The sequence below is a fragment of the Zootoca vivipara genome, chromosome Z2 (genome assembly GCF_965207765.1).
Source record: "Zootoca vivipara chromosome Z2, rZooViv2.hap1.1, whole genome shotgun sequence".
Classification (NCBI taxonomy): domain Eukaryota; kingdom Metazoa; phylum Chordata; class Lepidosauria; order Squamata; family Lacertidae; genus Zootoca; species Zootoca vivipara.
Window position 1 is genome coordinate 1,577,570 of NC_142585.1, and position 27,657 is coordinate 1,605,226.

Below are 27,657 nucleotides of genomic sequence, written 5' to 3' on the forward strand. Positions count from 1 at the left end.
ATTATGCCTGAGGAGCTAGTTTGCAAGCGTTTGCTTTGCAGTTCTTCTCCCACCCTCGTATTATCATTATTATTATTAATTATTAACCTTCTTTTTCTTAATTACTGTATTCTTATTACGGCTGCGACGCCTGAGGGGCTTTTCGAGAGCAGAGAAGGGCACGCGAATGAAAGGGCGCGGCCACGCGGGAGGGATACTATACCTCCATGGCGGACCAGCACGTTTAACTCCTCCGACCAAACCGCAAGCCACGCCTCCCCGCTTTCTTCTTTCCCGCCTTCATTTTATGCGCTACGAAGACCGGAAAAGGAAAGAGAAGAAGGGAATCCGACGAGGTGGGGGGCGGGGAGGGGTGAGAGAGAAATACAACACCCGGCAGCCCTTGCGGCATCGCTGACCCGCCCCTTCTGCCGAACGCCTCTCTGCGATTGGCCGGCTTATCTGCTCCTGGGCGGCGACGCGAGCAAGAGGGCTCCTCGAAAAACAACCGACGGGTCTCTCTCTCGGCGCGGCGAACCGCTGCTGCGTCGCCGGAGGAAGGGCGAGAGATGTCGGGGTTGCTTAGCGCGACCCTGAGCGGCCTCAACAGCGACTCGTACTGCGAGTTCAGCGCGTATCGGGACCAGCAGTTCAAGGTAACGCCGGGCGGGCTCGCTCTGCACGCGCTCAGAGGCGGCCGTGCTCCGCGGGGGGTGGCGGGGTCCCTACTCCCGTGACCCCGAGGGGTGCGCGGTGGGGTGTGTGTGTGTGTGTGTGTGGCATCGTGGATTGGGACGGTGCCCACCGGGGACACCCCCTTCCAACCCACCCACCCACGCCCCCTGCACGATGCATAACTGTAATGGGCGCAGAGAACCGGGTTCTAACCGACGGGGCTATTCCAGCAATTCTTGGAGCTTTTTCTCCCGCCCGAGGAACGGTGCCCATCTTTTCAGCACCATAGACAACAGCACCAGTATCCTCTCTCATGGGTGGGTGGTGGTGGTTGTTTCTTCCCTTTTTTTCTTCCTTTAAAAAACAAAAACAAAAAACACGACCCCGTGTGCCTTTTTCTTTGTCCTTTTAAATCCACCGAAAGGTCCCCTGAGGGACGACGGTACGTACAGTGCCAGATTTAGATTTGAGGAGGCCCTAAGTTACTGAAGGTAATGAAGCCCTTTATATGTCCAGGTGTCCTTTGTCAACAACAAATTGTCGCTTTTTTTGTATTGAATATATGTTATATGGCAGGCACGTCCAACAGGTAGATTGTGATCTACCGGTAGATCACTGGACGTCTGTGGTAGATCACTGGCTCCCCTCAAAGAAGCTCAACAACTTGGACTCCCCTAAAAAAGCTCTACAACTTTGACCTGAACTCCTAAAAAATGGGCTTTCCTCCCTAAAAAAAAGCTCAATAACCTGAACCCCCAAAAATGGGATAGATCACTGCCTCTTTTTAACTCTGAGTAGATCGCAGTCTCTTGGGACTTGGCTACCCCTGCTATATGGTAATTGATGGACCTAATAGGTATCTCAAGCCATTTGCACATGTTGCCATGCAACCAGTCCATGCAGAATGTAGGCACCCTATATATAGAGATGAGCAAACCAGTGATATTTTAGGGAGCAGGCTAGTAGGTGGAGCCCAATACTTATATCATAGATCATAGGAGCCTACACAACACAAAACACTGTTGCTGTATGTAGGTTTTATTTTATTTGTTTTTATCTTATATTTTGGTAAAGTACATCCAGGGTTTGTTTTTTTTACCTTTAAATTTGGGGGGGGTGTCCCAAGAGTGTGGGGCCCTAAGCTATAGCTTGTTTAGCTTATACTAAATCTGGCACTGGGTACGTATGTATTTGTTCCGCTTATGGTTCCCACAAAGCACCCTGAAGCAATCAAAGCACATTTCAGATCCAGTACAAAGGCTGATGTGCATCTCCACCGGAAAGGCTCATTGGAAAAGGAACAGACACCTTAGAGAAAATAGTGAATGTGTACTTTTTAAAAATAAAAATAGATACTCTGTAAATAAAATCCCTTCCAGCTTTATCTTGCCCATTTAATGTTTAAGCCATTGCGTATGCACTGTGCTGCATCTTGGTTTTGCACATCTCTTAAAACCTGATGGTGCTAAGCAGTGTAAAAAGGAATATGTGGGTTTTTAGATGACAGTATCTATGCTTCTCCCTTTTTCTTTTTCTTTCCCTTTCCCAGGGAAGTCGTTACCTGCAAGAAAAAACCCTGAAAAACTCCTGCACACTTTATGTGGGCAATCTCTCTTTCTACACCACAGAGGAACAAATTCATGAGCTCTTCTCCAAGTGTGGGGATGTGAAGCGCATAGTCATGGGGCTAGACAAAGTGAAGAAAACCCCCTGTGGCTTCTGTTTCGTGGAGTATCCTTACCTTCTCACTAATGTTTTTTAAGCAACATGGGGCATGAAGCAAGGTTGCCTTCTGGCCTCCACTTTTTAATTTCTATATTAATGGTTTGGTGCCATATTTAGGAGCCAGTGCAGATGGGAGGTGCTGCATGTTTATCATCATCACCATCATTTATTTGTGTGCTGTTTTTCCATACTTAAAGCCATGTTCTATACTTACAACATGAATTGATTTACCTAATTATGAACAGCAAAAATAGTTATAAACACTAAGAAAAACACATGGAAAAATAACAAATTTGAGCAATTTCCACATAAATCATGATATTAGAATCACAGTATCATAGAGTTGGAAGGGACTCTAGGGCCATCTAGTCCAGCCCCCTGCAATGCAGGAATCTCAGCTAAAGCATCCATGACAAATGGCATCCAACCTCTGCTTAAAAACCTCCAAAGAAGGTCCACCGCCTCTTGTGGGAGTCTGTTTCACTGTAGTTGGAATCTCCTTTCTTGTAACTTGAAGGCATTGGTTTGAGTCCTACCTTCCAGAGCAGGAGAAAACAAGCATGTTCTCTCTTCCATGTGACAGCCTTTGAGATATTAGAAGATGGCTATCATATCTCCTCAGTCTCCTCTTTTCCAGGCTAAACATACCGTGCTCCTTGTAAGGTTTCGTTTCCAGACACTTGATAATCTTGGTTGCCCTCCGCTGCACACATTCCAGCTTGTCAACATCCTTCTTAAATTGTGGTGCCCAGAATTGGACACAGAATTCCAACTGTGGTCTGACTAAGGCAGAATAGAGTGCCCTTGATCTGGGCACTATACTTCAGTTGATGCAGACTAGAATAGTATTAGCTTTTATTGCTGCTGCATCACCATGCTGACTCATGATAAGCTTGTGGTCCACCAAGACCCCTAGATCCTTTGTCCCTATTGAAATTTATTTTGTTACCTTGTACCCAGTTCTCCAATCTGTTAAGTTTATTTTGAATTCTAATATTAAAGATACAAATATTAATAGCAATAGCAATAACAAAACCCTAAACAATACCCTACCTCAGAGACTGTATTGCAGCCTCAGCTTTTGTAGCTGGAGTCATTCAGGGCCCTGTGCTTCCAAGCTAAGTGAGGAAAGACAAGGAAGGCAAGAGAAGGTCTTCCAGGACTCATAGCTAGGCTGTTGGCTGTCTTTCCCCATCAGCAGTCTAGCTGCTGCATTCTACTCCATCTGGAGTTCCTGGACCACACCCTCAGGCAACTCCACATAGCATGACAGCAATCCAGTCTCATGGTTTTTATGTTTACCTGCTAACTGAACTTGTGGAGGTTATGAGCTGTTTGATTTTTAGCTTTCCTGTTCTCCCCTTCATCGGCTTCTGACCAGCTAGCATAAACCCTCCAGGAATATGAATTTTCTTTAAAGTAGAATTCCAGATACTACACGAGAGCAGAAGCAGAGCATTCTATGCGGTTCATCAATGGAACCCGTCTGGATGACCGCATCATCCGAACAGACTGGGATGCTGGGTTTAAGGAAGGGCGGCAGTATGGCCGTGGGAAAACAGGTGGCCAGGTAAGGGTTGCTCATCCGGTAGAGTGCTCTACCAATCTGGAATGAAGTGGCAGCTGCACATCAAAGCCCACCCCCACACAAGAGCTTCAGGAATACACAGTTATGGGTCTCATTTTATGGGAAGGCAAAGATTTTATCTGCCTTTTCACAAAGGTAAAAAAAAAACTTTTCCCCACCGTGGTGTAGGACTTCCCTTCCCTTGCAACTTACCGAAGCTGCCATAGCTTTCTCCAGAAGTATTCCAAGTTCATTTCTTATTGTATCCACCAGCATTCCTTTAGCATCATAAAGACCAAATCATTTGTTGGGAGCAGAAGCAGCCTTTATCAGAGCTCTGTATGGCCAAGTATGCTCTAGCTTTACATATGTTCTTGCTGTTCTCTATCAAAAAGTGCCTATTAGAGTTTTATTTGAGCTGGCCTACGACTGGTCTGACTCAAGCTTTAAAGGCTGCTCTGAGAATTTAGTATTTGACCTGATTTCATCTGGATATGTGCTCTGCCCAGGGTTCCCACCCTACATTCTCAGGCTGGGGTTTGCTGGCTAAGTGCCTTGCAAGAGCAAAGTCAAATTTCATTATAAAATCTTAGAGTTGGAAGGGACACAAGGGTCATCTAGTCCAACCCCCTGCAATGCAGGAATCTCAGTTAAAGCATCCATGACAGATGGCTATCCAACCTCTTCTTTAAAACCTCCAAAGAAGGAGAGTCCACCACATCTTGTGGCAGTCTGTTCCACTGCTAAACAGCTCTTTCTATCAGAAGGTTTTTCTGAATGTTTAGTCAGAATCCCTTTTCTTGCAACTTGAAGCCATTTGTTCAAGTCCTACCCTCCAGAGCAGGATAAAACAAGCATACTCCCTCCTCCATGTGACAGCCCTTAATATATTTGAAGATACTATCAGATCTCTCAGTCTCCTCTTTTCCAGGCTAAACAAACCCAGCTCCTTCAAGGCTTAGTTTCCAGACCCTTGATCATCTTCTTGTCTATCCTCAGCACATCCTTCTTAAACTGTCTTCACCACCTCTATTGCATCTGCAGAAAACAGCAGCAGGAGACTTTTTCAGGTGGTTCGCACCTGCTCCATCGGGGCCCAGTTTTTGGCAGATAAAGTCGATCAGATTCGGGAAGAGGTAGACTCCACCGTGGGAGCAGGGCCGGGGCGGGGGAGTGCTAGAGTCCTGTCTAGTCCAGTTGCATGGGATCAATTCCAATCTGTTACCTCCGAGGATGTGGACAGGCTGCTTGGACGAGTGAAACCAACCACCTGTCTCCTTGATTCATGCCCTTCCTGGCTTATAAAAGCTAGCCGGGAACGGCTGGGCGATGGGCTTCGCAGGTTGGTGAATGCTTCTCTCTGTGAGGGAGTCTTCCCAGATCCGCTGAAAGAGGCGGTTATCAAACTGCTTCTTAAAAAACCATCTTTAGATGCGGCCAATATGGCCAACTATCACCCAATCTCAAATCTTCCATTATTGGGCAAGGTGATTGAGCGAGTGATTACTGAACAACTCCAGACACACCAATCGGGATTCAGGTCTCATCATGGGACTGAAACTGCCTTGGTCACACTGGTTGATGATCTTCGGCGGGCTAGGGACAAAGGTGAGAGTTGTTTCCTAGTTCTGCTGGATCTCTCAGCGGCTTTTGACACCATTGACCATAACATGCTTCTGGACTGTCTAGAGGGCTTGGGAACTGGGGGCACTGTTATACAGTGGTTCCGCTCCTTCCTCCTGGGCCGTGTTCAGAAAGTGGTGGTGGGGGATGAGTGTTCAGACCCCTGGGCTTTCACTTGTGGGGTGCCTCAGGGCTCTGTCCTCTCCCCCATGCTTTTTAACATCTACATGCAGCCGCTGGGAGAGATCATCAGGGGGTTTGGGCTGGGTGTTCATCAGTATGCGGATGATACCCAGCTCTACCTCTCTTTTCAATCAGAACCAGTGAAGGCGGTGAAGGTCCTGTGTGAGTGCCTGGAGGCGGTTGGAGGATGGATGGCGGCTAACAGATTGAGGTTGAATCCTGACAAGACAGAAGTACTGTTTGTGGGGGACAGGAGGCGGGCAGGTGTGGAGGACTCCCTGGTCCTGAATGGGGTAACTGTGCCCCTGAAGGACCAGGTGTGCAGCCTGGGAGTCATTCTGGACTCACAGCTGTCCATAGAGGTGCAGGTCAATTCCGTGTCCAGGGCAGCTGTCTACCAGCTCCATCTGGTACGCAGGCTGAGACCCTACCTGCCTGCAGACTGTCTCACCGGAGTGGTGTATGCTCTGGGTATCTCCCGCTTGGACTACTGCAATGCGCTCTACGTGGGGCTACCTTTGAAGGTGACCTGGAAACTACAACTAATCCAGAATGCGGCAGCTAGACTGGTGACTGGGAGCAGCCGCTGAGACCACATAACACCGGTCTTGAAAGGTCTACATTGGCTCCCAGTACGTTTCCGAGCACAGTTCAAAGTGTTGGTGCTGACCTTTAAAGCCCTTAAATGGCCTCGGTCCAGTATACCTGAAGGAGCGTCTCTATCCCCATCGTTCTGCCCGGACAGTGAGGTCCAGTACCGAGGGCCTCCTGGCGGTTCCCTCGTTGCGAGAAGCCAAGTTGCAGGGAACCAAACAAAGGGCCTTCTCGGTGGTGGCGCCCGCCCTGTGGAATGCCCTCCCATCAGATGTCAAAGATATAAACATCTACCAGACTTTTAGAAGACATCTGAAGGCAGCCCTGTTTAGGGAGGCTTTTGATGTTTAATAGATTATTTTATTTCATTTTTCTGTTGGAAGCCGCCCAGAGTGGCTGGGGAAACCCAGCCAGATGGGCAGGGTATAAATAGTTTATGTTTATTATTATTATTATTATTATTATTATTATTATTATTACTTTTGAACAGAGTATACCCCTCAATTCCTACATTTCAGTCAATGAGTCTCATCCCACCAGGTTTCAGTAAAGCCCACCAGGCCATTATTGTTAGAAAGAGTCCTGTCAGAATTGACTTAAGACAAGACTTGGAGGCTGCAGACAAGGTGAGAAAAGCAAACTGAGTTTTCTAAGATAAATAGTTAACCCTGTGCTCTTTGGGAGAATCCCTAGGCTACCCAGCTGTGCTATGAAGCAAAACCCACTAGTATTCCAATGTTCTTTTCCACCTAGACTACTGGCCACCATCAATCTGGTGGGCCTTCCCTCTGCTCTGGTCCTAAGAGGCCACTTCAAACACGCACAACCCCCATTCCTTCTTGACATCAACATGCCCAGAATATTGGTCCTTGTATCTGTCTCTGTAAGACGTTTGCCTCATTTTTCTCCTCTTCCAGGTACGAGATGAGTACCGGACAGACTACGACGTGGGCAGAGGTGGCTTTGGCAAGATTGTTCAGCAGCAGAAGATGAACCAGCAGACAGTGATCTACTAATGGCTTCTTGGATTGGGTAGAGTAAAGATAATAATAATGAATTAAATAAACCTGATCTCTTAACATCTACAGTAGCCTGGAGTGATATGATTGGAGTTGGAGAGGGAAGAGCAATTTCAGAGGTCCTGTCTTAATTAACATATTTTCTGCTCTATAAGACACACTTTTTTCCTCCTAAAAAGTAAGAGGAATTGTCTGTGCTTCTTATGGAGCGAATGCGTGGTCCCTGGAGCAGAATTGCCCAGGGGAGAAAGGCAAATTGTGCTTTTAAAAAGAAATATTATTAGAAAGAGCTAAAGCCTAACAAGCGGGAAAGAGATTGTTGAAAAGAACCCACTCAGCAGCTGATTGCAAGAAATCGGGGAGGGAGATAAAGGAGCTAGCTCCCTTCCCAGCCCCGCCCAGGCCTCAATTGTTGTCTGCAGAGGGAGGCCGTTTGTTTCCCCAGCGTCATGTGACTGGCTGATTAGATTATCTGTCTGGAAACTGTAGAAATGGGTCCCTTTCCTTTCCTAGAGAAGCTGCAGAACTGTGAGTTGAACCCCATAAAAACAGGATTTTTTTCCCTTTGCAAGGAAACTCAACAACTTTGAGCTGATCCTTTAAAAATGGAGCTTTCCCCCTTTGCAAAAAAAGATGCACAAATGTGAGCTGACCCCCCCCCAATGGAGCTTTCCCCCTTTGCAAAAGAAGCTTCCTCAAATATTTAATGGGGGGCAAAGGCACCTAGGCCTTTAGGAGTTGGCTGCTATGCATAGGACAATTCAAGAAAGCAATTTTTTTTTCTTGTTTTCCTCCTCCAAAAACTAGGTGCATCCTATGGTCAGGTGCGTTCTATGGAGCGAAAAATATGGTAGCTTTTAAGACACATCTCCTTATAATGCGCTGGATTGCCATTTCTGCACATACATGGCAGCTAAGAGGGACTAGGAAGAGTCTGGGTTTCTCTTTGGAGTAACTTTGGAGAATCATGGGCCCATGATTCTCAGGTCTATAAAAGGCCCCTTCTGCATACCCAGTTCCTTACTCTGGACTTGGCCTCAGTTGCGGGTGATGTTGGTGTACAAGGTTTGTTGAGGCTCCTGAGTTCTACTGGGCAGCTGTCCTCATAAGATGCGTTGAATTACTGGGAGCAAAATAATTCCCTCCCATGTGCAAAAAAGGGGGGGGGGAGACCAAAGTGTGGCACATTATGGCCCAGCTTCTTCTGTTGTGCCATAAATTTCCATGCATCTACATTATTTTCATCCCTGGCACATCTTCACCAAGAAGGCAGTATCCTGCTTAGCTGCCATTTTGTTTCATTGATGTAGCTCAATTTTTAACCCTGTATTTTTTTTTTACCCTCAATTCCATTCGTTTTGCTTTTCCTATTGGGGGGGATCCAGACAACAAAAATCCCACACAATTTAAAAACAATTAAAGCAAATTAAAACAGTTAAAAATACATCTTTATTTTTAGGCACCAGGCAAAAACATTCCTCTCATCCCAGGCCTTTCGCTAATTAAGCAATCTATGGCCTTTTAAATGGGAGGTAGGATATGGTGGGTGCAGGTGTTTATATATATAATGATGTATATATATGTTTGTGTTTTTATATAGTAAGCTGCCCCGTGATAATGGGCAGTATAGAAATTTAGTAAACAAATAAAATGAAATAAAAATGAAATAATCAAAAGTGTTTTCTTCATGCTGTGATGCATTTGGGTGGGGCAGAAGACCAGGCTTGGCCCTGCTATGTGGCACTGCAAACTGGCTGTTGTGGCAAACTTCACTTAACTTTCGGACTCTGCTGCCAAAATGTCTTGTGCCTAGTCTACGGTAGGGCTGCCGCTAACCTAGCCCTTGTTCCCATCTCACCATGCTTTTCCCAGCTGGTCTTTCAAGGGTGGCTCCCTTTAGGATAGCTGCAGTACCCTCACCTTGATTGTTTCAAGGAGAAAAGGACTGGTTCTACAGGCTATCTTCTTCTGCCCCAGACTAGGAAAGTGTTATTGTTTGCTGTCTTAGAAGTCTTGAGGTCTCTAAGAGCACAGAACTTTGGCCTCAGCTTGGAGCAGACCCAAATTTTTTGGGTTACACATTTATGAAGCTTTGTTTTAAAGTCATCCCAGGTTGGTGGTTATCACTGCCTCTTGTGGGAGCAAGTCTGTCTGTCTGTCTGTCTGTCTGTCTGTTTCATTTGTATACCCCCCCCTTCAGCTGTAGATCTCAGGGCAGTTCGCAGCATAAAAACACAAAATGCATTAATAAGAACAAGAACAAAAACCGTTAACCCCCTCCTACAAACATATTTAAAAGGATGTTAATCAGCCAAAGGCCTGGCGGAAGTAAAACGTTTTAGCCTGGCAACTAACTGTAACCTAACCATGCACCCTGTTGAAGATATTTTCTTCACCCATCTCCTCCTGGCTTGGTCCAAGCTCCTGTCAGTGACTCACAGTGCTGAATCCCCTCTGAGCTCAAAATATAAAAAAAAATTCCAGTAGCACCTTAGAAACCCACTAAGTTTTTTCTTGGTATAAGCTTTCATGTGCATGCACACTTGTCAGCCCTTTGTAAAATGGAACTTGGGGAAAGCTTAAGGATGGCTGACACAGCCACTGATTAAGAAAATAGTTCCCAACAGAGGGATCTTCCAGAGTACATCCCTTAGGACACCAATGCCTATATCATGCTGCATCTTGTGAGGCTAGCTAGACACCCTGCTATGCATTGCATATGAACTGAAGCTCTTCTGGCAGAGGTGCTGAGAGTCTGAAATTGGAGTGCCAGAAGTCCCCCTCCCTGCCTAGAGCAGAGGTGGGTAACTTTGTGGTTCTCCAGATGTTACACCCATCAACACCCATCAACACTTGCCATTGGCTACATTGGCTGGGGTTGGTGGAGAGTTGCAGTCCCAACAACATCTAGATCAGGGATAGGAATCCTTCAGCCTTCCAGAGCTTGTTGGACTGTGCCACCCATCAGCCCCAGCTGGTTTGATTCCCTGGATTTTCCTGGTGCTTAACTGCTAAGTGGCAGATGGTCAGCAGCTCTGAGGACAATAGCTAGTTTGGGCTACCTCAAGAACAGATCTTGGGAGCAAGAAAGAAGAGTCTCCCACTCCTCTCAAGAGGAGAAAAACAGCAACACCTCTCAACAGAGCCTGCACAATACACAAGGAATTCAGCGCCCCCATACTAACAGCCCTCACCACATCCTCCTGAAACAACAGGTCTTGGAGTGGTGGTGAGGTGTTTTAATGTGATTGAGCTAAGCCTATGAGAACAAGAGAGGGAAAGAAGCACCTACCTCTCTCTTCTACACATTTCCCCAATGTGTAGCAAGATCCCAGCTCTGGTTTCCCCCACAGCTTGGAAGTGAATGAATGAATGCATCCCCTCTAAAACAAGAAAGGCAGAGTGAATTGCGGGAAGGAAACAGGCCTGCCTCATGCTGGGGAGCAGCTGACGCAAGGGAAGAAGGAAGAAGCAGCCTCAGAGGACAGAAGCATCCATCTAAAGAGGCTTATCAGGGAGCAACACGGTGCTTCTTGTCATTTTACTGCTGAAGGCTAATCCTGCGCATGTTCACTCAGCGGTAAGACTCACTGTTCATTTCAAAGGTACAGTATTGGGAACTGCCCTGCAAACTAATGCTAAAGGGTGATATATAAATCAGTCTGGAATGAAACGGCAAAGGTGTTGGGGGGCACACATAATTTCTATAATTGCATGCAGAAGGCCCCATGTTCAACCCCTGGCATCTCCAATTATAAAAGGATCTTGTAATGCAAAGATGAGATGGAGAGGGAGCCCTCTCTGCCTGCCTGAGAAGTATTGGATCCATTGCCTGGTGGAGTAAATAAAGCAAGGCCAGGTGGGTCAATTGGTGTGGATTGGCACCATCAGTTTAAAAGGCCCATTAATCTCTGGAGAATGGTAGCTCCATGGCAGAACATCTATTTCCTATGCAAAAGGGTTCAGTCTTCAGATAGGGTTAAGAGATATGCCCTGCCTGAAATCCTGGACAGCTGACAGCTGTCAGTGTAGGCAAATGGTCAGACTCATAAGAGTCTGCTAGATCAGGCCAGCAACCTATCTCTTGTGCCATCCTGTTATCACAGTAGCCAATCAGATGACTGCGGGAAACCCACAAGCAGGACCTAAGCACAAGAGCCCTCCTCCCTCCTGCATTTTCTAGTAACTGGAATTCAGAAGCGTTGCTGCCTCTGACCATGGAGGCTGAGCAAAGCCATCATGGGTCTTAACCTCCCATGGCAATAACTTCAGGCAATAAGCAACAGGGTCTTTTCTATTGCAGCCTAGTTTCCCCCTAGGAAAGATACATGCTCAGTGGTGTCATAGTTGAAACCTCTCCAGTATCCACTTTCAGACCTGATGGGGATTATTTGCTCCTCAATAAATATGATTACTACAAAACCAAATAGACAGACGTTTATTTAGGGCCTAGGCATTGCAAGGCCAGTGTGACACAACCTCAGCCAGCAAGTAGTGCGGCATGGCACACCAAATGCAAAAACAGCCTCCACCGGCCTGGGGGAGGTTGGGGCTTGCCTCTGGGAGGCTGCAAGGCTTCGGAGGCTGATCACGGCCTACAGGCCCACCGCGGAGCCTCCGCAGGCTGTGGGGCCTGCCTGGTTTATATATATATATGAGTACACGTGTGGTTTTATTTAAAATACATCTCTGCGTTATTTGTGGGGCATAGGAATTCATTCACACACACACACCCAAAAAAACATAGTCCGGCCCCCCCATAAGGTCTGAGGGACAAATCCCCCCCCCCGATACAAATTTCAAACTTATTTCTCCGTCACCGAAAGAAATTGCCGATTAAATACTAAACTTGAATTTTTCCCCAAACCTTCTAATTGCATTATGCATTTTCCTATCATTACCAGTTACAGTGGCCTCCAATGAGAGAAGTTTCAATATATTAAAACGGATTAAGTCTTTCTTTCGATCAACAATGGCTCAAGAACGCCTAATTGGTTTAGCAATGATAAACGTAAACCACGATAAGGGGAAGTTGCTAGATTTTTCTTGTGTAATTCAAGAATTCGCAGAAAAGAAAGCTAGGAAAGCATTTTTAAATGCAAATACTTAAAACAATCCTTTTCCCTATGTATTTTTTAAAAGCACTGTGTTTTGTTTTGTTTTTTTGGATTCCATCATCCAATGTTTATTGGGGGGGGACCTTTAGTCCATAAAAAACAAGGCCCTTTCTTTCACAACCCCACCCACTCCCCACCTCTTGATTGTGATGCTGCAGCATTCTGCAATAACTGCAGCTTCCAGTTCAAAAGGCACCCTCCCAATATCACTCGGTCCTGAAGATGGGGTTGGAACCGCTGCCCCCAATTCACATTTGCTGGAGCCTGTCCAGGAGGATACCATGGTTAACGGCATCAAATGCCAACGAGATAACACTCTGCAAAGGCCATCCATCAGGACAACCAAAGCAGACTAAGTTCTGTGGCCAGGACTGAACAGCAGATTGGAACTCAAGACTATGCTTCCTCCATAGTCACATCCTTCTTGGCATTGCGCTCTTCCACGCTTGCCTCAAATTTGCTGAGTATGTGCTGGCAAACACCCATGAGATTCTCCAGCCCCTTCTGGAACATATCAACAGCCGGTAGGCCTCTTTTGGTCTGGATGCGGAGGTTTATTTTTCTTTCAGAAGGGTGGGTGATGCTATATCCACAGAACTATATCTACAGTGGTGCCTCAACTTATGAATTTAATCTGTTCCGAAGGCACCTCCGTAGGTCGAAAAATTCGTAAGTCGAAAAGCGCCATTGGAAACATGATTTCCCATAGGAATGCATTGGAAACAGAAAAATTTGTAAGTCGAAGCAACCCCATCTAAAAATCCGTAAGTCGAAAAAACCCTATCTAAAACCACCGCAGTTTCCATTCAGATGTCGAAAAAATCGTAAGTGCGCAGCCATTTGCCCCATTCCTAAGTCGAAAAACTTGGTTGTCGAGTCGTTCGTAAGTCGAGGTACCACTGTATATAGTTCAGGGTTTTTCGTGATCATGTTCAAGGGAGTTGCCAAGGGTGTGGTTGTCATTGTGGAGCACAAACATAAAACAGTTCTTATCTGTCCCATCTGCCCGTACCATCTGCAGCACTCGCGGCTTCTTCCTGTCCTCCTCGTCCCCCATCCTCTTCCTCGCAAGGCCGCCAAGCGCAGAGGACCTAAAAAGCACTGTTGTATATCTATATCAGGGGTCCCCAAACTTACCTGGCTTTGGGCCGGAAACCCGCCGCGCTGATTGCGTGGTGGGCCGGAGGGTGTGTGCTGTGTGTGCCCATGCGCATGCGCGAACGCTATTTCTGGTACACTCCTGACCTGGAAAGCGCCGGAAATAGTTTGTGCGCATGTGCAGAAGCCTCCTCCGATCCAGAAGTACACTGGAAATGACACTTGCGCGTGCGCGCAAGCTATTTCCGTCGCTTTTCCGGGTCGGAAGTCGGCAGCCGCACCGCGCCGGTAAGAGTGGGCGACCACAGCGGGCGGTGGGGGTCTCCGTGGGCCGCATAAAAGAGCCTCGGGGGCTGCATGTGGCCCCTGGGGGGTAGTCTGGGGACCCCTGATCTATATTTTCCGTTTTGTCTTTATATGCAGATATGCTTCAAGCCTTGAAATAAAATTATTTGTCAGCATAACTTTTGTAAAAATTATTTATATACTTACTCATTTATAAGACTTCAATGATCCCCAGGGGGGAAAAGGGGGGGCACATTATCTACCTGGCCCGGGCCTCTGCCTGGCTCTGCAAGGGCCTGCCTATATGGAAGTACTTAATAATAATAATTGGGTCCCAGGTGGCACTGTGGGTTAAACTACAGAGTCTAGGGCTTGCTGATCAGAAGGTCGGCGGTTCGAATCCCTGCAACGGGGTGAGCTCCCGTTGCTTGGTCCCAGCTCCTGCCCACCTAGCAGTTCGAAAGCACATCGAAGTGCAAGTAGATAAATAGGGACCGCTCTGGCGGGAAGGTAAACGGTGTTTCCGTGCGTTGCTCCGGTTCGCCAGAAGCAGCTTTGTCATGCTGGCCACATGACCCGGAAGCTGTCTGTGGACAAACGCTGGCTCCCTCGGCCTATAGAGCGAGATGAGCACCGCAACCCCAGAGTCGGACACGACTGGACCTGAGGGTCAGGGGCCCCTTTACCTTTACCTTTAATAATAATAATAATAATAATAATAATAATAATAATAAATTATTTATACCCTGCCCATCTGGCTGGGTTTTTCAAGCCACTCTAGTAGAGGTTTAATCACAGAGCATAGCAACTTTCTTATATTTAATTCCTTTGTTCTCAACAGTGATAGCAATAGATGCTTTGCACATGTCACTCCGTCCTCATCCCATGGTTCTCTTGTGAACACAGCCTTCGTGTTCCAACCTTCACCTGCTCAGCCCTTCTCACACGCATTTCGATTTTCCTCCTATAATTGCTGTAACTCCCAATAATTATCTAACAAGACCGTAGGCAGGACTGTCCCTCCTGAAGTTTCCAACAACAGGTATTAAGAATCATCGCTGCCTCCAACTGTGGAGGTACAACATAGCCATCAGGTTTAGTAGCCACTGAGAGCCTTTTCCTGCATGAATTTAAAGACAAGTTGGTGGGCATCTCATTCCTGGGTTAAATAGACTAAACACATAGCCTGTTCTATTTGTTCACAGAGTTTTCTTGGCAGGGATACTGGAGTGGCTTGCCAGTTCCTGCTCCAGGTGGATCACGTTTGGTCAAAACTCTCCACTATGACCTGTTTGTCTTGGGTGATCCTGCACGGCATAGCTACAATTAGAACTGGATATGGAACAACTGATTGGTTCAAAACTGGGAAAGGAGTACAGCAAGTCTGTATATTGTCTCCCTGTTTATTTAACTTATATGCAGAATTCATCATGCGAAAAACTGGACTGGATGAATCCCAAACCGGAATTAAGATTGCTGGAAGAAATATCAACGACCTCAGATATGCTGATGACACAACCTTGATGGCAGAAAGTGAGGAGGAATTAAAGAACCTTTTAATAATGGTGAAAGAGGAGAGTGCAAAATATGGTCTGAAGCTCAACATCAAAAAAACTAAGATCATGGCCACTGGTCCCATCACCTCCTGGCAAATAAAGGGGAAGAAATGGAGGCAGTGAGAGATTTTACTTTCTTGGGTTCCATGATCACTGCAGATGGTGACAGCAGTCACGAAATAAAAAGACACTTGCTTCTTGGGAGAAAAGCAATGACAAACCTAGACAACATCTTAAAAAGCAGACATCACCTTGCCAAGTCCGTAGTACAATTAAAGCTATGGTTTCCCCAGTAGTGATGTATGGAAGTGAGAACTGGACCATCAAGAAGGCTGATTGCCGAAGAATTGATGCTTTTGAATTATGGTGCTGGAGGAGACTCTTGAGAGTCCCATGGACTGCAAGAAGATCAAACCTATCCATTCTGAAGGAAATCAGCCCTGAGTGCTCACTGGAAGGACAGATCCTGAAGCCGAGGCTCCAATACTTTGGCCACCTCATGAGAAGAGAAGACTCCCTGGAAAAGCCCTGATGTTGGGGAAGATTGAGGGCACTAGGAGAAGGGGACGACAGAGGACAAGATGGTTGGACAGTGTTCTCGAAGCTACGAACATGAGTTTGACCAAACTGTGGGGGGCAGTGGAAGACAGGAGTGCCTGGTGTGCTCTGGTCCATGGGATCACGAAGAGTCAGATACGACTAAACAACAACATGGCCAGGATTTATGTTGCGGGGGAGGAGAGGGAGACAGGATGTCATCATCCTCTGTCAAGCTCTGTCCAGCAGATTGGAATGAAATGTCTCAAACAACAGTTGTTTTGGTACTTTCTTTTGACCCCAAGTGCTCAGGAAAAAAATCTGTCAAAATCTTCACTCATTTGAAAACTAGGAAATTAAACAAAAAATTAACATCAGGGCGTGCCTTTCATACAAGTACTGTATATTTTGCAAAATTACAAAGAACACGTCTTTTTTTCATTTTATTTTTTTAAAAAACTAAACTAAAACAAGTTTTCTTGGATTTGCTGAAAAGCTTTTTGTGTGTACTTAAGCTTATTATGGTCAAAGTGTTAAAGCTTCAAACCTCATTTTCCTGGTCTTTAGCTAACTTTCCTTTTACAATTTAAAACTCTCCCCCCCCCACATAATTATTAATTTAATGGGCACAGTCTAACTGCACAATATTATTTTACATTCTGTATAAAGGAACACCATACCAGCTTAGCTGAGAGTTTGGCCCATTGAACAGGGCATTATTCTGAGTAGGCCTGTGTAGGATTTGTGCTGCAAGTATGCTATAGGAATAAGAAACACTGGTAAAGGCTTTTTTATGGAAGGATTTAGTGGAGAGAGAGAGAGGTAATAGAATCATAGAGTTGGAAGGGACCACAAGGGTAATGTAGTCCAACCCAGGCATCCCCAAACTGCAGCCCTCCAGATGTTTTGGCCTACAACTCCCACAATCCCTAGCTAACAGGACCAGTGGTCAGGGATGATGGGAATTGTAGTCCAAAACATCTGGAGGGCCGAAGTTTGGGGGTGCCTGGTCCAACCCATTGAAATGCTATGTGTAGTTTGATTCGAAACAACGACTTTGAGATTAAGAGTCTCATTACCAACTGAGCTATTTGTCAGATGGAGTGCTGTTTTATGTTTCTGGAAGGAGAGGCAGCCAGTGAAGCTGTGGGCAGAACTTGGCTCGGTCAGCAGAAGAACATGAGACTCTCAAGGTGGTGGGTTCGTGCCCCACGTTGGGCAAAAGATTCCTGTATTGCAGTGGGTTGGTCTAGATGACCTTGGATCCCCTTCCAATTCTATGATTCAAACTGTTCAAGGAAGGAGCAGGCTGTCTCGGACACGTGTCAGTTTGCACGGTGGTGCTAGCACTGCCCGCCTCGTTCACACGATTTTGTTCGCTGGGCGCTGAAGCAGGTGCCCCAAGCGAGCTCCGCTCTCATCTAGCACTTTTGCCTCGAGGAGGCGGGCGCAGCTTTGCTTCCCCCCCCTCGGCCCGCCCCCTCCGGTTCTAGCCACTTGATATTGCTGGCCGCCCGCCCTTGCTTCTCCTTTCTGGGATTTGCTGGCTGCTGAGCTGCGGGAGGCGCCGGATCTGCGCTGCTTTGGCTGGTGAGAGCTGGGGACAGGGCAGTGTGGGGCGCGCTGGGCTGCTGGAAGGCGGGGAGGCCGCGGCCGCTGCTGCCGCCGCGGGAAGAGGCTCGTTCTCTTTCCCTCTCCTCGCTCGCTCATTGCCAAGTTGGTGCCTCTTTTGCAAGCGGAGTGCCGGGTTGTGTCAGCGCCTCCCTACCGGGGGCGTCCCAGGAGCGCGCCGACCAGCCAGACAGGAGCTCAACAGGTGTAGCTTCGGTTTCCCGCGGAGATTCGGGCGCTATAACTTTTTAGGGCTTCCTCCCGCCTCCTCTGCGCGGGGAGGCGCGCTCTGCCCAGGCTCAGACAAACACACACACAAAATCCCGCTTCGTGGAGGCGCCGCGTGACCTTCCCCCTTCCCCGACAAAAGGTTCCGCATCTGGAGCAAATTGCGCCCTGGTCCCCCGCAGGTGGGAGGGCGGGTTGGGTTAGCTTGCGGCTGCCCCCGTAAATATCTTTCTGCCGGGCAGAGGGGAGTGGGACGGCATCGAGCTCGCTCCGGGAGGTTGCATCATCCATCTTTTCCCTATAGTTTAGGGAGCAAGATCCGGTTGTGAGAAAGATCCCAGCACGCTTCTCTCTCTCATCATTCCACACCTTTTCCTGCCAACATCCTGGCTTGAGTATTCCCTGAGCTGTTGTTGATGTTGGCAGACATCCTTACAGTATTTGCGGCCAGGGCTGTTTTCCTCACTCCAAATTTAACACCCCTGCCCCTTGGAAAGGTGGGCAAGGCAGTTGGAGACAGACATCTGTCCCTGTAAGTCCTATGTATGTTTGTGTCTCGCCCTGCAAGAGTGAAGTTCAGGTTGGGGCACTTTGGGATGAAAAATAAATCATATTCCTGAACATGGCAGAGGCAGCAGCTGTAAGGAGACTTGCCAGGAATTTGGAGAACAGGAGAACAGTACCCAAGACAGAGATTGTATCATTCCTGTAGCATATTCATAACAACCGCCAACCCTAAAACAGTACCTGACAAGTTCTTTTTTAGAATTAGGGTTAGTTCCTTTTATTGTGTTCACTCCAGCTCACTCTGCCTTACTTTGCTTTTTTGTGAGGGTCTGATTTAACTGATTCTCCTTCATTGCCAGCACAATGTTATGTGTGCATTTTTCATTGCATTAACTTCATACATACGCATTTTCTTGTTGGCTATATTATCTATACCTTAAGTGTCTCTAAAAACAGAATATTGGGTAGACATTGCCTGTTGACCAGAGGATGGAATCATAAAGTTGGAAGGGACCCGAGGGTCATCCAGTCCAACCCCCTGCAATGCAAGACTCTCCACTAAAGCATCCATGACAGATGGCACCCAACCTCTGCTTAAAACCTCCAAAGAAGGCGAGCCCACAACCTACCCGAGGGAGACCGTTCCACTGTTGAACAGCTCCTACTGTATCTCGGTGGGGGGGGGATTGCAAGCAAGCCCAGTGGACGTTGGCTTGCCTATATTGACCCTTCAGTCGTTGGTGCTGGCTGCACAGCCGGACAACAACTTTGTGAGGAACGAACCATGTTGTCATAAAAGAATGGCAGGCTGTCACATCCTCCAGAACTCTTCATTGCAAAGAGTAGGAGGGGGTGGTGGTTGAGGAAAAACAAGAAAGCAAAAAACTACAGATTTGGGTGGGGTGTTGATGCAGACTGTCCAGGCCTTGGGAAATTCCTTGTCCAATTTCTGGCTTTCAGCTGCTAAATTAAAAAAAGAGTGTGGGTGCAGGAACTGAGCTCAGCCCGGAACAGCCCCTGGCACTATTCTGTGCTTCTGGCTCTAGCAGTTGCTTGGCTGAGTCCTGTCTCCGTAGTGCCTAAGCAGAGAAGGCAGTGCCTCCCTCTGCTGCTTCTGCATTGTTGTAGCTCAGTGGGTAGAGCGCACTGCTGATAATGCCAAGGTTGCAAGTTCAGTTCCCAAATGGGGCAGCTGCATATTCCTGCATTGCAGGAGGTTGGACTAGCAAACTAAGGCCCAATCGCCTTCTCAATCTGGCCCACGGATGGTCCAGTAATTGGCAAACGTTTTCAACAGGGGGCCGGTCCACTGTCCCTCAGACCTTGTTCAGGGCTGGAATGTATTTTGAAGGGGGGGGGGGAAATGAACAAATTCCTATGCCCCACAAATAACTCAGAGATGCATTTTAAATAAAAGGACACATTCTACTCATGTAAAAACATGGTGATTCCTGGGCCATCCGGCCCCCGGGCCTTAGTTTGGGGACCACTGGTCTAGATGGTCCTCAGGGTAGTGCCAGATTTATGTATAAGCTAAGCAAGCAATAGCTTAGGGCCCCACTCTCTTGGGGGCTCAAAAAAAAACTAAAAGAAAAAAAACGATGTACATTTCCAAAATTTTAAGTTAGTGTTTTATAATTAGGTAAAGGTAAAGGGACCCCTGACCATTAGGTTGCGCGCTCATCTCGCATTATTGGCCGAGGGAGCCGGCGTATAGCTTCCAGGTCATGTGGTCAGCATGACAAAGCCGCTTCTGGCAAACCAGAGAGGCACACGGAAATGCTGTTTACCTTCCCGCTGTAGGTACTTGTACTTTGATGTGCTTTCGAACTGCTAGGTTGGCAGGAGCTGGGACCAAGCAACGGGAGCTCACCCCGTTGCAGGGATTCGAACCGCCGACCTTCTGATCAGCAAGCCCTAGGCTCTGTGGTTTAACCCACAGCGCCACCTGCGTCCCTTGTTTCACATTTTATATCCATCTTAATTGTATTTCACTACAGTGGTACTTTGGTTTACAACCATAATCCATTCCGGAGCTCCGTTACAAAACAAGATGTAACCCAAGGCGTGCTTTCACCAATGGGGCCTCCCAAAAGAATTGTAATCCAAAAACAATGGGCTGTAATCCAAAAAAAAGGTTGCAAACTGGGGCATGTACTTCCGTGTTTGACGTGTTTGTAATCCAAATCGGATGCAAACCAAGGTACTGTACCACTGTATTAATATACTTCTTAATTGTATTTCAGTTCAACAATTACTTTAATAAAATGCATATTTTGTTATGTGCAAATGGCTTTAGATACCTATTAGGTCCATAAATTACCATATAGCATATATTCAAGACAAAAACCAGCGACAATTTGTTGTTGACAAAGGACAGTTGGACATATAAAGGGCCCCATTACCTTCAGTAACTTAGGGCCTCATCAAATCTAAATCTGGCCCTGCTTCCAGCTCTAGAATTCTATGGTCCTGTTATTCTAATCCACAAGTAACTCCCAGTGTGAAATGTGCCCTCTTAAAACTGGTGCAATTTTATACTGTGGGGAAAACATTAACAATACTCCTCACTTGAAGGAATATGCCTCCGAGCACCATTGCTTTTATGCGGGTCCTGCTTGGGGGGGTTCCTGGGGTAATCTGGTTGGTCATTCAAGAGGAGGAAGTTGGTGGATTTAGAAAGCTGTTGGCCTGATCCAGCAAGCTGCTCTTAGATTCTGGTGAAATCCTGCTTACTGAATGTGCAGAGGCATGCTCTCCAGCAACTTCTGGACTCCAGCTCCTGCCAGGCCCAGCCAGTGTGGCCAGTGCTCAAGGACGATAGGAGTCCTGGTCCAGCACCAACCAACGGGCAACACATTTTCCAGTCCCCGCATTGGGGGGTAGCAGCTTCCGAAATCCCTTTGCAAAAAACAATTGCCCCCTTACTGGAGGCAATGCTGATACAGTATTTGTGTTCCTTAGATATGCTTGGCCTTGATGGGAAATAGCAGGCCGGATCCCAATCCTGAGGCTCTATTGAGAACAGGATGCACGAGGGGGGGCTTCCAGGATGAGGAGTGGCTCAGTGGGGCTTTGGAGTAGGTTTAAAGGGCGCTTGCGATGCTAGCCTCAGGATCCCTTCTTGTCTGTTTATCCTGCTATTGTTACCTGTGGCACTTAAAACTCCTGGGTCTTTTGAAATCAAGGAAGGGTGGGGAAAACTTTTTCATCCCTGTGTTTGAGCTTGACTTCTGCTCAGGTTTGTACCCTGGGGGCTACTTCCTGCCTTGAGGCCTGTGCCTGCCATAGCTTGGTGGCGAAGGATGCAGAAGGTCCAGTCTCCAGGCAAAGCCGAGAGTGCGCCTGCTCTGAAACCCTGGAGAGCTGTCACTGCAGACAGTTCCAAGCCAGATGGACTGTTGGTCTGACTCTGCATAAGGCAGCTTCCGATGTTCCTCGGCAGTGTGGTAGTGGGGAGCAGAAGAGGGTCAGTTGGCAAGCAGGGGAAGAAGAACTGTAACTGTACCCAGCATTCCTCAGTCTATTTGTGCCCAGGAATCAGAGTACAGTACAGCAGACCTGCTCCCAGCTGCTTTCTGACTTGCCTTGCAGTCTCCCCTCTTCCTAGAATATATCTGTGGGGAAGAAGTGCTTGAGATTAACTGAGCAGCGAGCAGCTTTTGAAAGCAGCCAGGTGGGTACTTCCTTTTGCTCCTAATTCAGCTCTGTGAATGTTTCTCCTGTTTGTTCTTATTCCTATTGCATGACTTCCACCGATATGGGGATGAACTGAGCACTTCCTTGGTTGCAGGAGGGGAGTCTGAGCCTGTGTTCACACACCCCCACTACTCAGTCAAACAGATTTTTTAAAAGCCTCTGCATGACACCAAGAACACTTCAGGAAATTGTGTGCAGTCCCATCCTAGCCGTGTGGAACCAGGTGTGTGTTTGTGTCTTGGGTGCTTGGAGTGTTAAGTGCACCATCTGCCAGATTTTTTAATAACTTGAGAGATGAAAGAGGCAGTTGTACAGATGATACTCTTCTTCCTTCTAGCAAGGGGACAAGGGTGGTTTAGATCTTTTCTTTGGTCCTCTGCTTCAGATCTTTCTTGTGGAGCAGCTGACTTTAAAGCAGACCTCATTAGCACCGCATTATAGATTAGCTCCTGGACGTTTCAGAGTTGGGCAAAGTGCTCTGAAATGCCTCAGAGCTGCAGATGAGTAAATAGAGCCCTAGTGGAAAGGAATCCTTTATGGAAATTGCTCCAATTTGAAGGCTAGTAGACTAATCTCTTCCTGTTTTGGGTTTTTTAATATCTCTATGGTCTCTGCTTTCCTCAACATGATGTCCTCTGGGTGGCTTGGATTCCAGCTCCCATCAGTCTCCTGCTAGCCTTATGGGAATTATGGAAGTTATAGTTAACATCTGTGATCTACAGAGCAAATTGAGGGGTGGGGTAATGGGTGAATGCAGTTCTTTGCCCTGAGGCACTTCTTGTTTAGTTGTTTAGTCGTGTCCGATGCTTCATGACCCCATGGACCAGAGCATGCCAGGCACTCCTGTCTTCCATTGCCTCCCACAGTTTGGTCAAACTGAGGCACTTACAATCTACATTTTGAAACACAGTGATGCATGCTTAAACTTTGTTTTAGTTAGCCGTGAGAGCCAAGGATTTTCTCTCATCCATTCCTTACGGTCTATAACATACTGTGTCTCATTTATGGCCTTCCTTAGCTGGAGTTTGGATCAGTTAGGTTGCTAAGCCAAGTGGCTAGGAGAATGCACTTCTCCGAACATGGGAAACTGTCCTATGTTATTGGTCCACCTAACTTGGTGTTGTCTGTACTGACTGGCAGTGTCTTTCCAAGACTTCAGGCAGAGGATATTCTCCTTGCCTCACTTGGCGATGTTGGTGGATGATCCCAGGACCTTTTGCATGCCAAACACATGGCTCTGCCTCTTGAGTTGCAGACCTTCCCCAAGGGGGGAAGTTCTGCGAGTGGGGAAAGAAAACCCAGCAACCTCTCTTAATCTCTGCAAGAGACATGACACTCGCTAGGATCAGCCAGTGGCATTGCATGACTTGGGACCCACCCAAAGCACATTTCATTTCATGTCCTGAGTTGCCTCCAAATGTTGTGTAGCCTGTAGCTTAATAAGCCATGCAGAGGGCCGTGTGTGAGGGAGGGAGGGAGAGAGAGAATCCTTTGCAGACTTGTTGAGGCAAAGTTAAATGAGTTGAGCAGCCACAACAGAAGGAAGAGGGCTTGCTTTTCATATTCAGTGACTGGCCGATGCAGTTGGCTGCCTCTTCCTGCAGCTCCTTGTAACTGTCCAGGACTTTTGCCCTCATCAGTTCACGCTCAGATGACTCTTCCTCTGTGATCATCCCTCACTGAGAAAGAGGCCGCGGTAAAAGTGTAACTGCTCAGTGAATTCCTGCCCAAAATGGGAACTGGCGAATTGGCGGGGTGATGCCCCAGTCTGTCATGGGGAGTGTGGCTGTGCTTATCCTACAGACTCTTACTGGGTTGTTCTTTATCTGATGTTTCCGACAGAGCCTCCAGAGCAGCAGGAAGAGTCTTCTCTGCAGGGTGGGGACTGCTGCTCTCCAGGGCCAAGAGCTTGGCCTGAGGTTCTATATTCTTCCCTCAGAGTCTTTGCAGGGTGGAAGCCTAAGGCACCAGGGGTGGGAACCTAGGAGGGTGACTGGAATAAGCGACAATTGACATATTGAGGGCCAGATTTGGCACCCGTGGCCAGTTACAGTGGGTACAAGCCAAGCACCCCACGGGTACAGGAGAGCCCCACACACTTCTCTTGACCATCCCCCAGTGGCCCATAGACAATGGCAGCAAATCTCTGCTCTCCCTTGCAGTGGCTGCCCACCACTTTTACTGACCCGAAATGCAATGCCTTTGCCTAAATAGCCAGATTTCTGCATTTCATGGTAGCCAACATGGAGAGGAGCCAAGCTTGGTTCTTTTTCAAAAGTGCATTGCCACTAAAATGCTGCCCAGTGGAGAGCGGTTGGCAGGAGAGTCAGTGGGGTGGGGGTGGGGAGTTATTGCCTAGATGTGACCATGTTGGGGTGGCAGTCATAATGGCAGCACTGTGCCAAAGAGCCCCTGAGATATGGTACCAGCTCTGCAGCAAGACACTTTCAAGGCCTCAGCTCCACTTAAACATGGCGATTTCCAGAGTTGCTCTTCCCACAGCCAGCTCTGCTTGTCCTTCTGAAGGTGTGTGTTGTTTCCTTAATAAGTTACGCCTCATGAACGGCTGCCATCATAAGGAGACCACTTCTCCATGTCTGCGCCTCCCTGTTGGGACTCATGATGGGAGTAGCAGGTGGTGGAGCTCTTCAGGGGGTCTGACATTGGTTGGGCTTGGCAATTACGTTTCCCTCTGGAGCAAACAGTTTTAATGAAAAGGAGCAAAAGGGGCGGGAAAGGGACTGAAAAATAAGCAAATACCCAAGACCTTTTTCTTGCATTTTGCAACTTTCATTAATGCACCTGTGTTGTTGTTTTTTAATCAACACATCTTTTTATTTCACAGGACTGTGTTACGGTCTCAAAAGTCCTCCTGATCAGGTGAACAAACAAGGAGATCTAAGAGCTGAAAATGCTAATTCCACAATAAACCAACTTTTCAGTTAAGCTTTTAATTTTAACCCATCCTGTCTTCAGGAGATTATAAGATAATGCATTTGGGGAAAAAACTCTGAAATGAACCATTAATTCTTGGTACCTGCAATACACCCCCTAACAGAAAACACATGAGTTGTGTTTGTTTGCCAAAGTTTAGATAATTGTCTTTGTCTCCATAGCTCATTAAAGTGCGGCTTCCACATTCAGGTGAAAACTGCCAACTATTTCTCCCCCTGTCTCTCTTTAAAGGAATGGTGGTTTGTCTTTCTGACAGCATCATCCCACTCAGGAGGCTTACCTACCTCTGGCCTGCTTTTGGTCCCTGAACCTTAAGTCCAACATATAAATACTGGGAAACAACCAATATAAAGGGGAAATAAGAAATGGGAGGACATTTTCATATATTTCATTTATTTCCAAAATATTTGGGCAAAATCTTCCCAATGCAGCTTATAGCAGAGCAAATACATATAGATTGTAATAAAACCACGATCCAAAACTGAAAATAATTGCTATTACATTATTAATAATTTGTCAGGTTTTACACAAAGGTGTCTGAAAGCAACTTACAAGTAGAAACAAGAAGATTATAAAATATTAAAAATAATTATTAAACATTGTATAAACATTGGGGCAGTAAAACAGTAGCACTTAAAACAACACAGGAACATTGCATATTAAAAAGCAGTGTCAGCTTTTTTTTAAAGTGTTCAGACTCTTGTTTAAAAGCCACTACAGTCAAACCTCAGTTCCCGAACGCCTCCGTTATCGTATGTTTTGGCTCCCAAACTCCGAAAACCTGGAAGTAAACGTTCTGGTTTTTGAACGTTTTTTGGAACCTGAATGTCCAACACGGTTCTGCTTGAGTGCAAGAAGCCATTGCAGCCCATTGGAAGCCACGCCTCAGTTGTTGAACGTTTTGAAAGTCGAACAACTGAGGTTTGGCTGTAACGTAGAAGCCATGCATACTTTGCTAGTGAAGGAGAGCCATATGCACCTGTCTCTAGTGGCCACAAGTTTGATGGCAGGCCCCCATGCAGGGCCTTTGAGGTTAATCTTAAGGCCTGAACTGGTGTGAGTATCCAAATAACCTGGTCCCCAAACATAGCTGCCAAGTTATCCCTTTTTTAAAGGGATTTTCCCTTATGCTGAATAGGCTTCCTCGCGAGAAAAGGGAAAACTTGGCAGCTATGTCCCCAAACCATTCAAGCCTTTAAAGGTGAACACCAGCACTTTAAAATGGGCCAAGAAACAGGACATGAACAGCAAACCAGTGTAATAGGTGTTATGTGCTTTGAATAGCTAGTTCAGTCTTTGTCAGCCTGATGCCCTCCAGATGTTTTGGACTTCAGGTGTGGCCATAGCTGCCAAGTTATCCCTTTTTTAAAGGGATTTTCCCTTATGCTGAATAGGCTTCCTCACGAGAAAAGGGAAAACTTGGCAGCTCTGGGTGTGGCTGGGCCCAACATACCCTCCAACATTTCTCTGATGAAAATTGGGACTTCCTATTCATCAACAGTTGTTGTTGTTGTTGTTGTTGTTGTTGTTGTTGTTGTTGTTGTTGTTGTTGTTATACCTTGCCCATCTGACTGGATTTCCCCCAACCACTGGGAGGCTTCAAACACATTTTGTTGTTTAATCAGACTGTCTAGCAAGAGTGGTGCATGCTCTAGTTATCTCCCGCTTGGACTACTGCAATGCGCTCTACGTGGGGCTACCCTTGAAGGTGACTCGGAAACTACAACTAATCTAGAATGCGGCAGCTAGACTGGTGACTGGGAGTGGCCGCCGAGACCACATAACACTGGTCTTGAAAGATCTCCATTGGCTCCCAGTACGTTTCCAAGCACAATTCAAAGTGTTGGTGCTGACCTTTAAAGCCCTAAATGGCCTCGGTCCAGTATACCTGAAGGAGCGTCTCCACCTCCATCATTCTGCCCAGACACTGAGGTCCAGCACCGAGGGCCTTCTGGCAGTTCCCTCGTTGCGAGAAGCCAAGTTACAGGGAACTAGGCAGAGGGCCTTCTCGGTGGTGGCGCCTGCCCTGTGGAATGCCCTCCCAACAGATGTCAAAGAGGAAAACAACTACCAGACTTTTAGAAGACATCTGAAGGCAGCCCTGTTCAGGGAGGCTTTTAATGTTTAATAGACTATTGTGTTTTATTTTTCTGTGGGAAGCCGCCCAGAGTGGCTGGGGAAACCCAGCCAGATGGGCGGGGTATAAATAATAAATTATTATTATTTATTATTATCGTTTAGTCGTGTCCGACTCTTCGTGACCCCATGGACCAGAGCACGCCAGGCACTCCTGTCTTCCACTGCCTCCCGCAGTTTGGTCAAACTCATGTTGGTAGCTTCGAGAACACTGCCCAACCATCTCATCCTCTGTAGTCCCCTTCTCCTTGTGCTCTCCATCTTTCCCAACATCAGGGTCTTTTCCAGGGAGTCTTCTCTTCTCATGAGGTGGCCAAAGTATTGGAGCCTCAGCTTCACGATCTGTCCTTCCAGTGAGCACTCAGGGCTGATTTCCTTAAGAATGGATAGGTCTGATCTTCTTGCAGTCCATGGGACTCTCAAGAGTCTCCTCCAGCACCATAATTCAAAAGCATCAATTCTTCAGCGATCAGCCTTCTTTATTGTCCAGCTCTCACTTCCATACATCACTACTGGGATAACCCTAGCTTTAACTATACAGACCTTTGTCGGCAAGGTGATGT

General features: G+C 47.0%; 3 protein-coding genes across 10 annotated transcripts in view; 2 read left to right on the forward strand and 1 right to left on the reverse strand.

The window, feature by feature from the left end:
* TEX11 (testis expressed 11) overlaps positions 1 to 326 on the reverse strand; it is a 59,373-nt gene extending 59,047 nt beyond the window's left edge. For both annotated transcript variants that reach the window (XM_088665189.1, XM_088665188.1), the window contains exon 1: positions 203 to 326. In XM_088665189.1, the coding sequence (XP_088521315.1) occupies positions 203 to 208 (6 nt within the window). In that variant the 5' untranslated portion in view covers positions 209 to 326. The remainder of the gene's footprint in view (positions 1 to 202) is intronic.
* Positions 327 to 468: 142 nt separating this feature from the next.
* Positions 469 to 7,431, forward strand: LOC148686517 (nuclear cap-binding protein subunit 2-like). The gene is made up of 4 exons (XM_088665197.1): positions 469 to 635; positions 2,204 to 2,385; positions 3,811 to 3,949; positions 7,264 to 7,431. Exons 1-4 carry the CDS (start codon positions 549 to 551, stop codon positions 7,360 to 7,362), a joined length of 507 nt encoding a protein of 168 aa, XP_088521323.1. The 5' UTR covers positions 469 to 548; the 3' UTR covers positions 7,363 to 7,431.
* A 3,292-nt stretch (positions 7,432 to 10,723) lies between these two features.
* Positions 10,724 to 27,657, forward strand: part of SLC7A3 (solute carrier family 7 member 3) — a 40,903-nt gene continuing 23,969 nt past the window's right edge. The window contains exons 1-2 of one of the 7 annotated variants that reach the window (XM_088665193.1): positions 10,724 to 10,945; positions 24,849 to 24,944. The gene's annotated coding sequence lies outside the window, so the exon portion shown is untranslated. Of the gene's footprint in view, positions 10,946 to 17,412; positions 17,549 to 21,175; positions 22,227 to 24,848; positions 24,945 to 27,657 lie in introns of those variants that run through there. The other 6 variants (XM_088665191.1, XM_088665194.1, XM_088665192.1 and 3 more) reach the window with 6 other exon arrangements.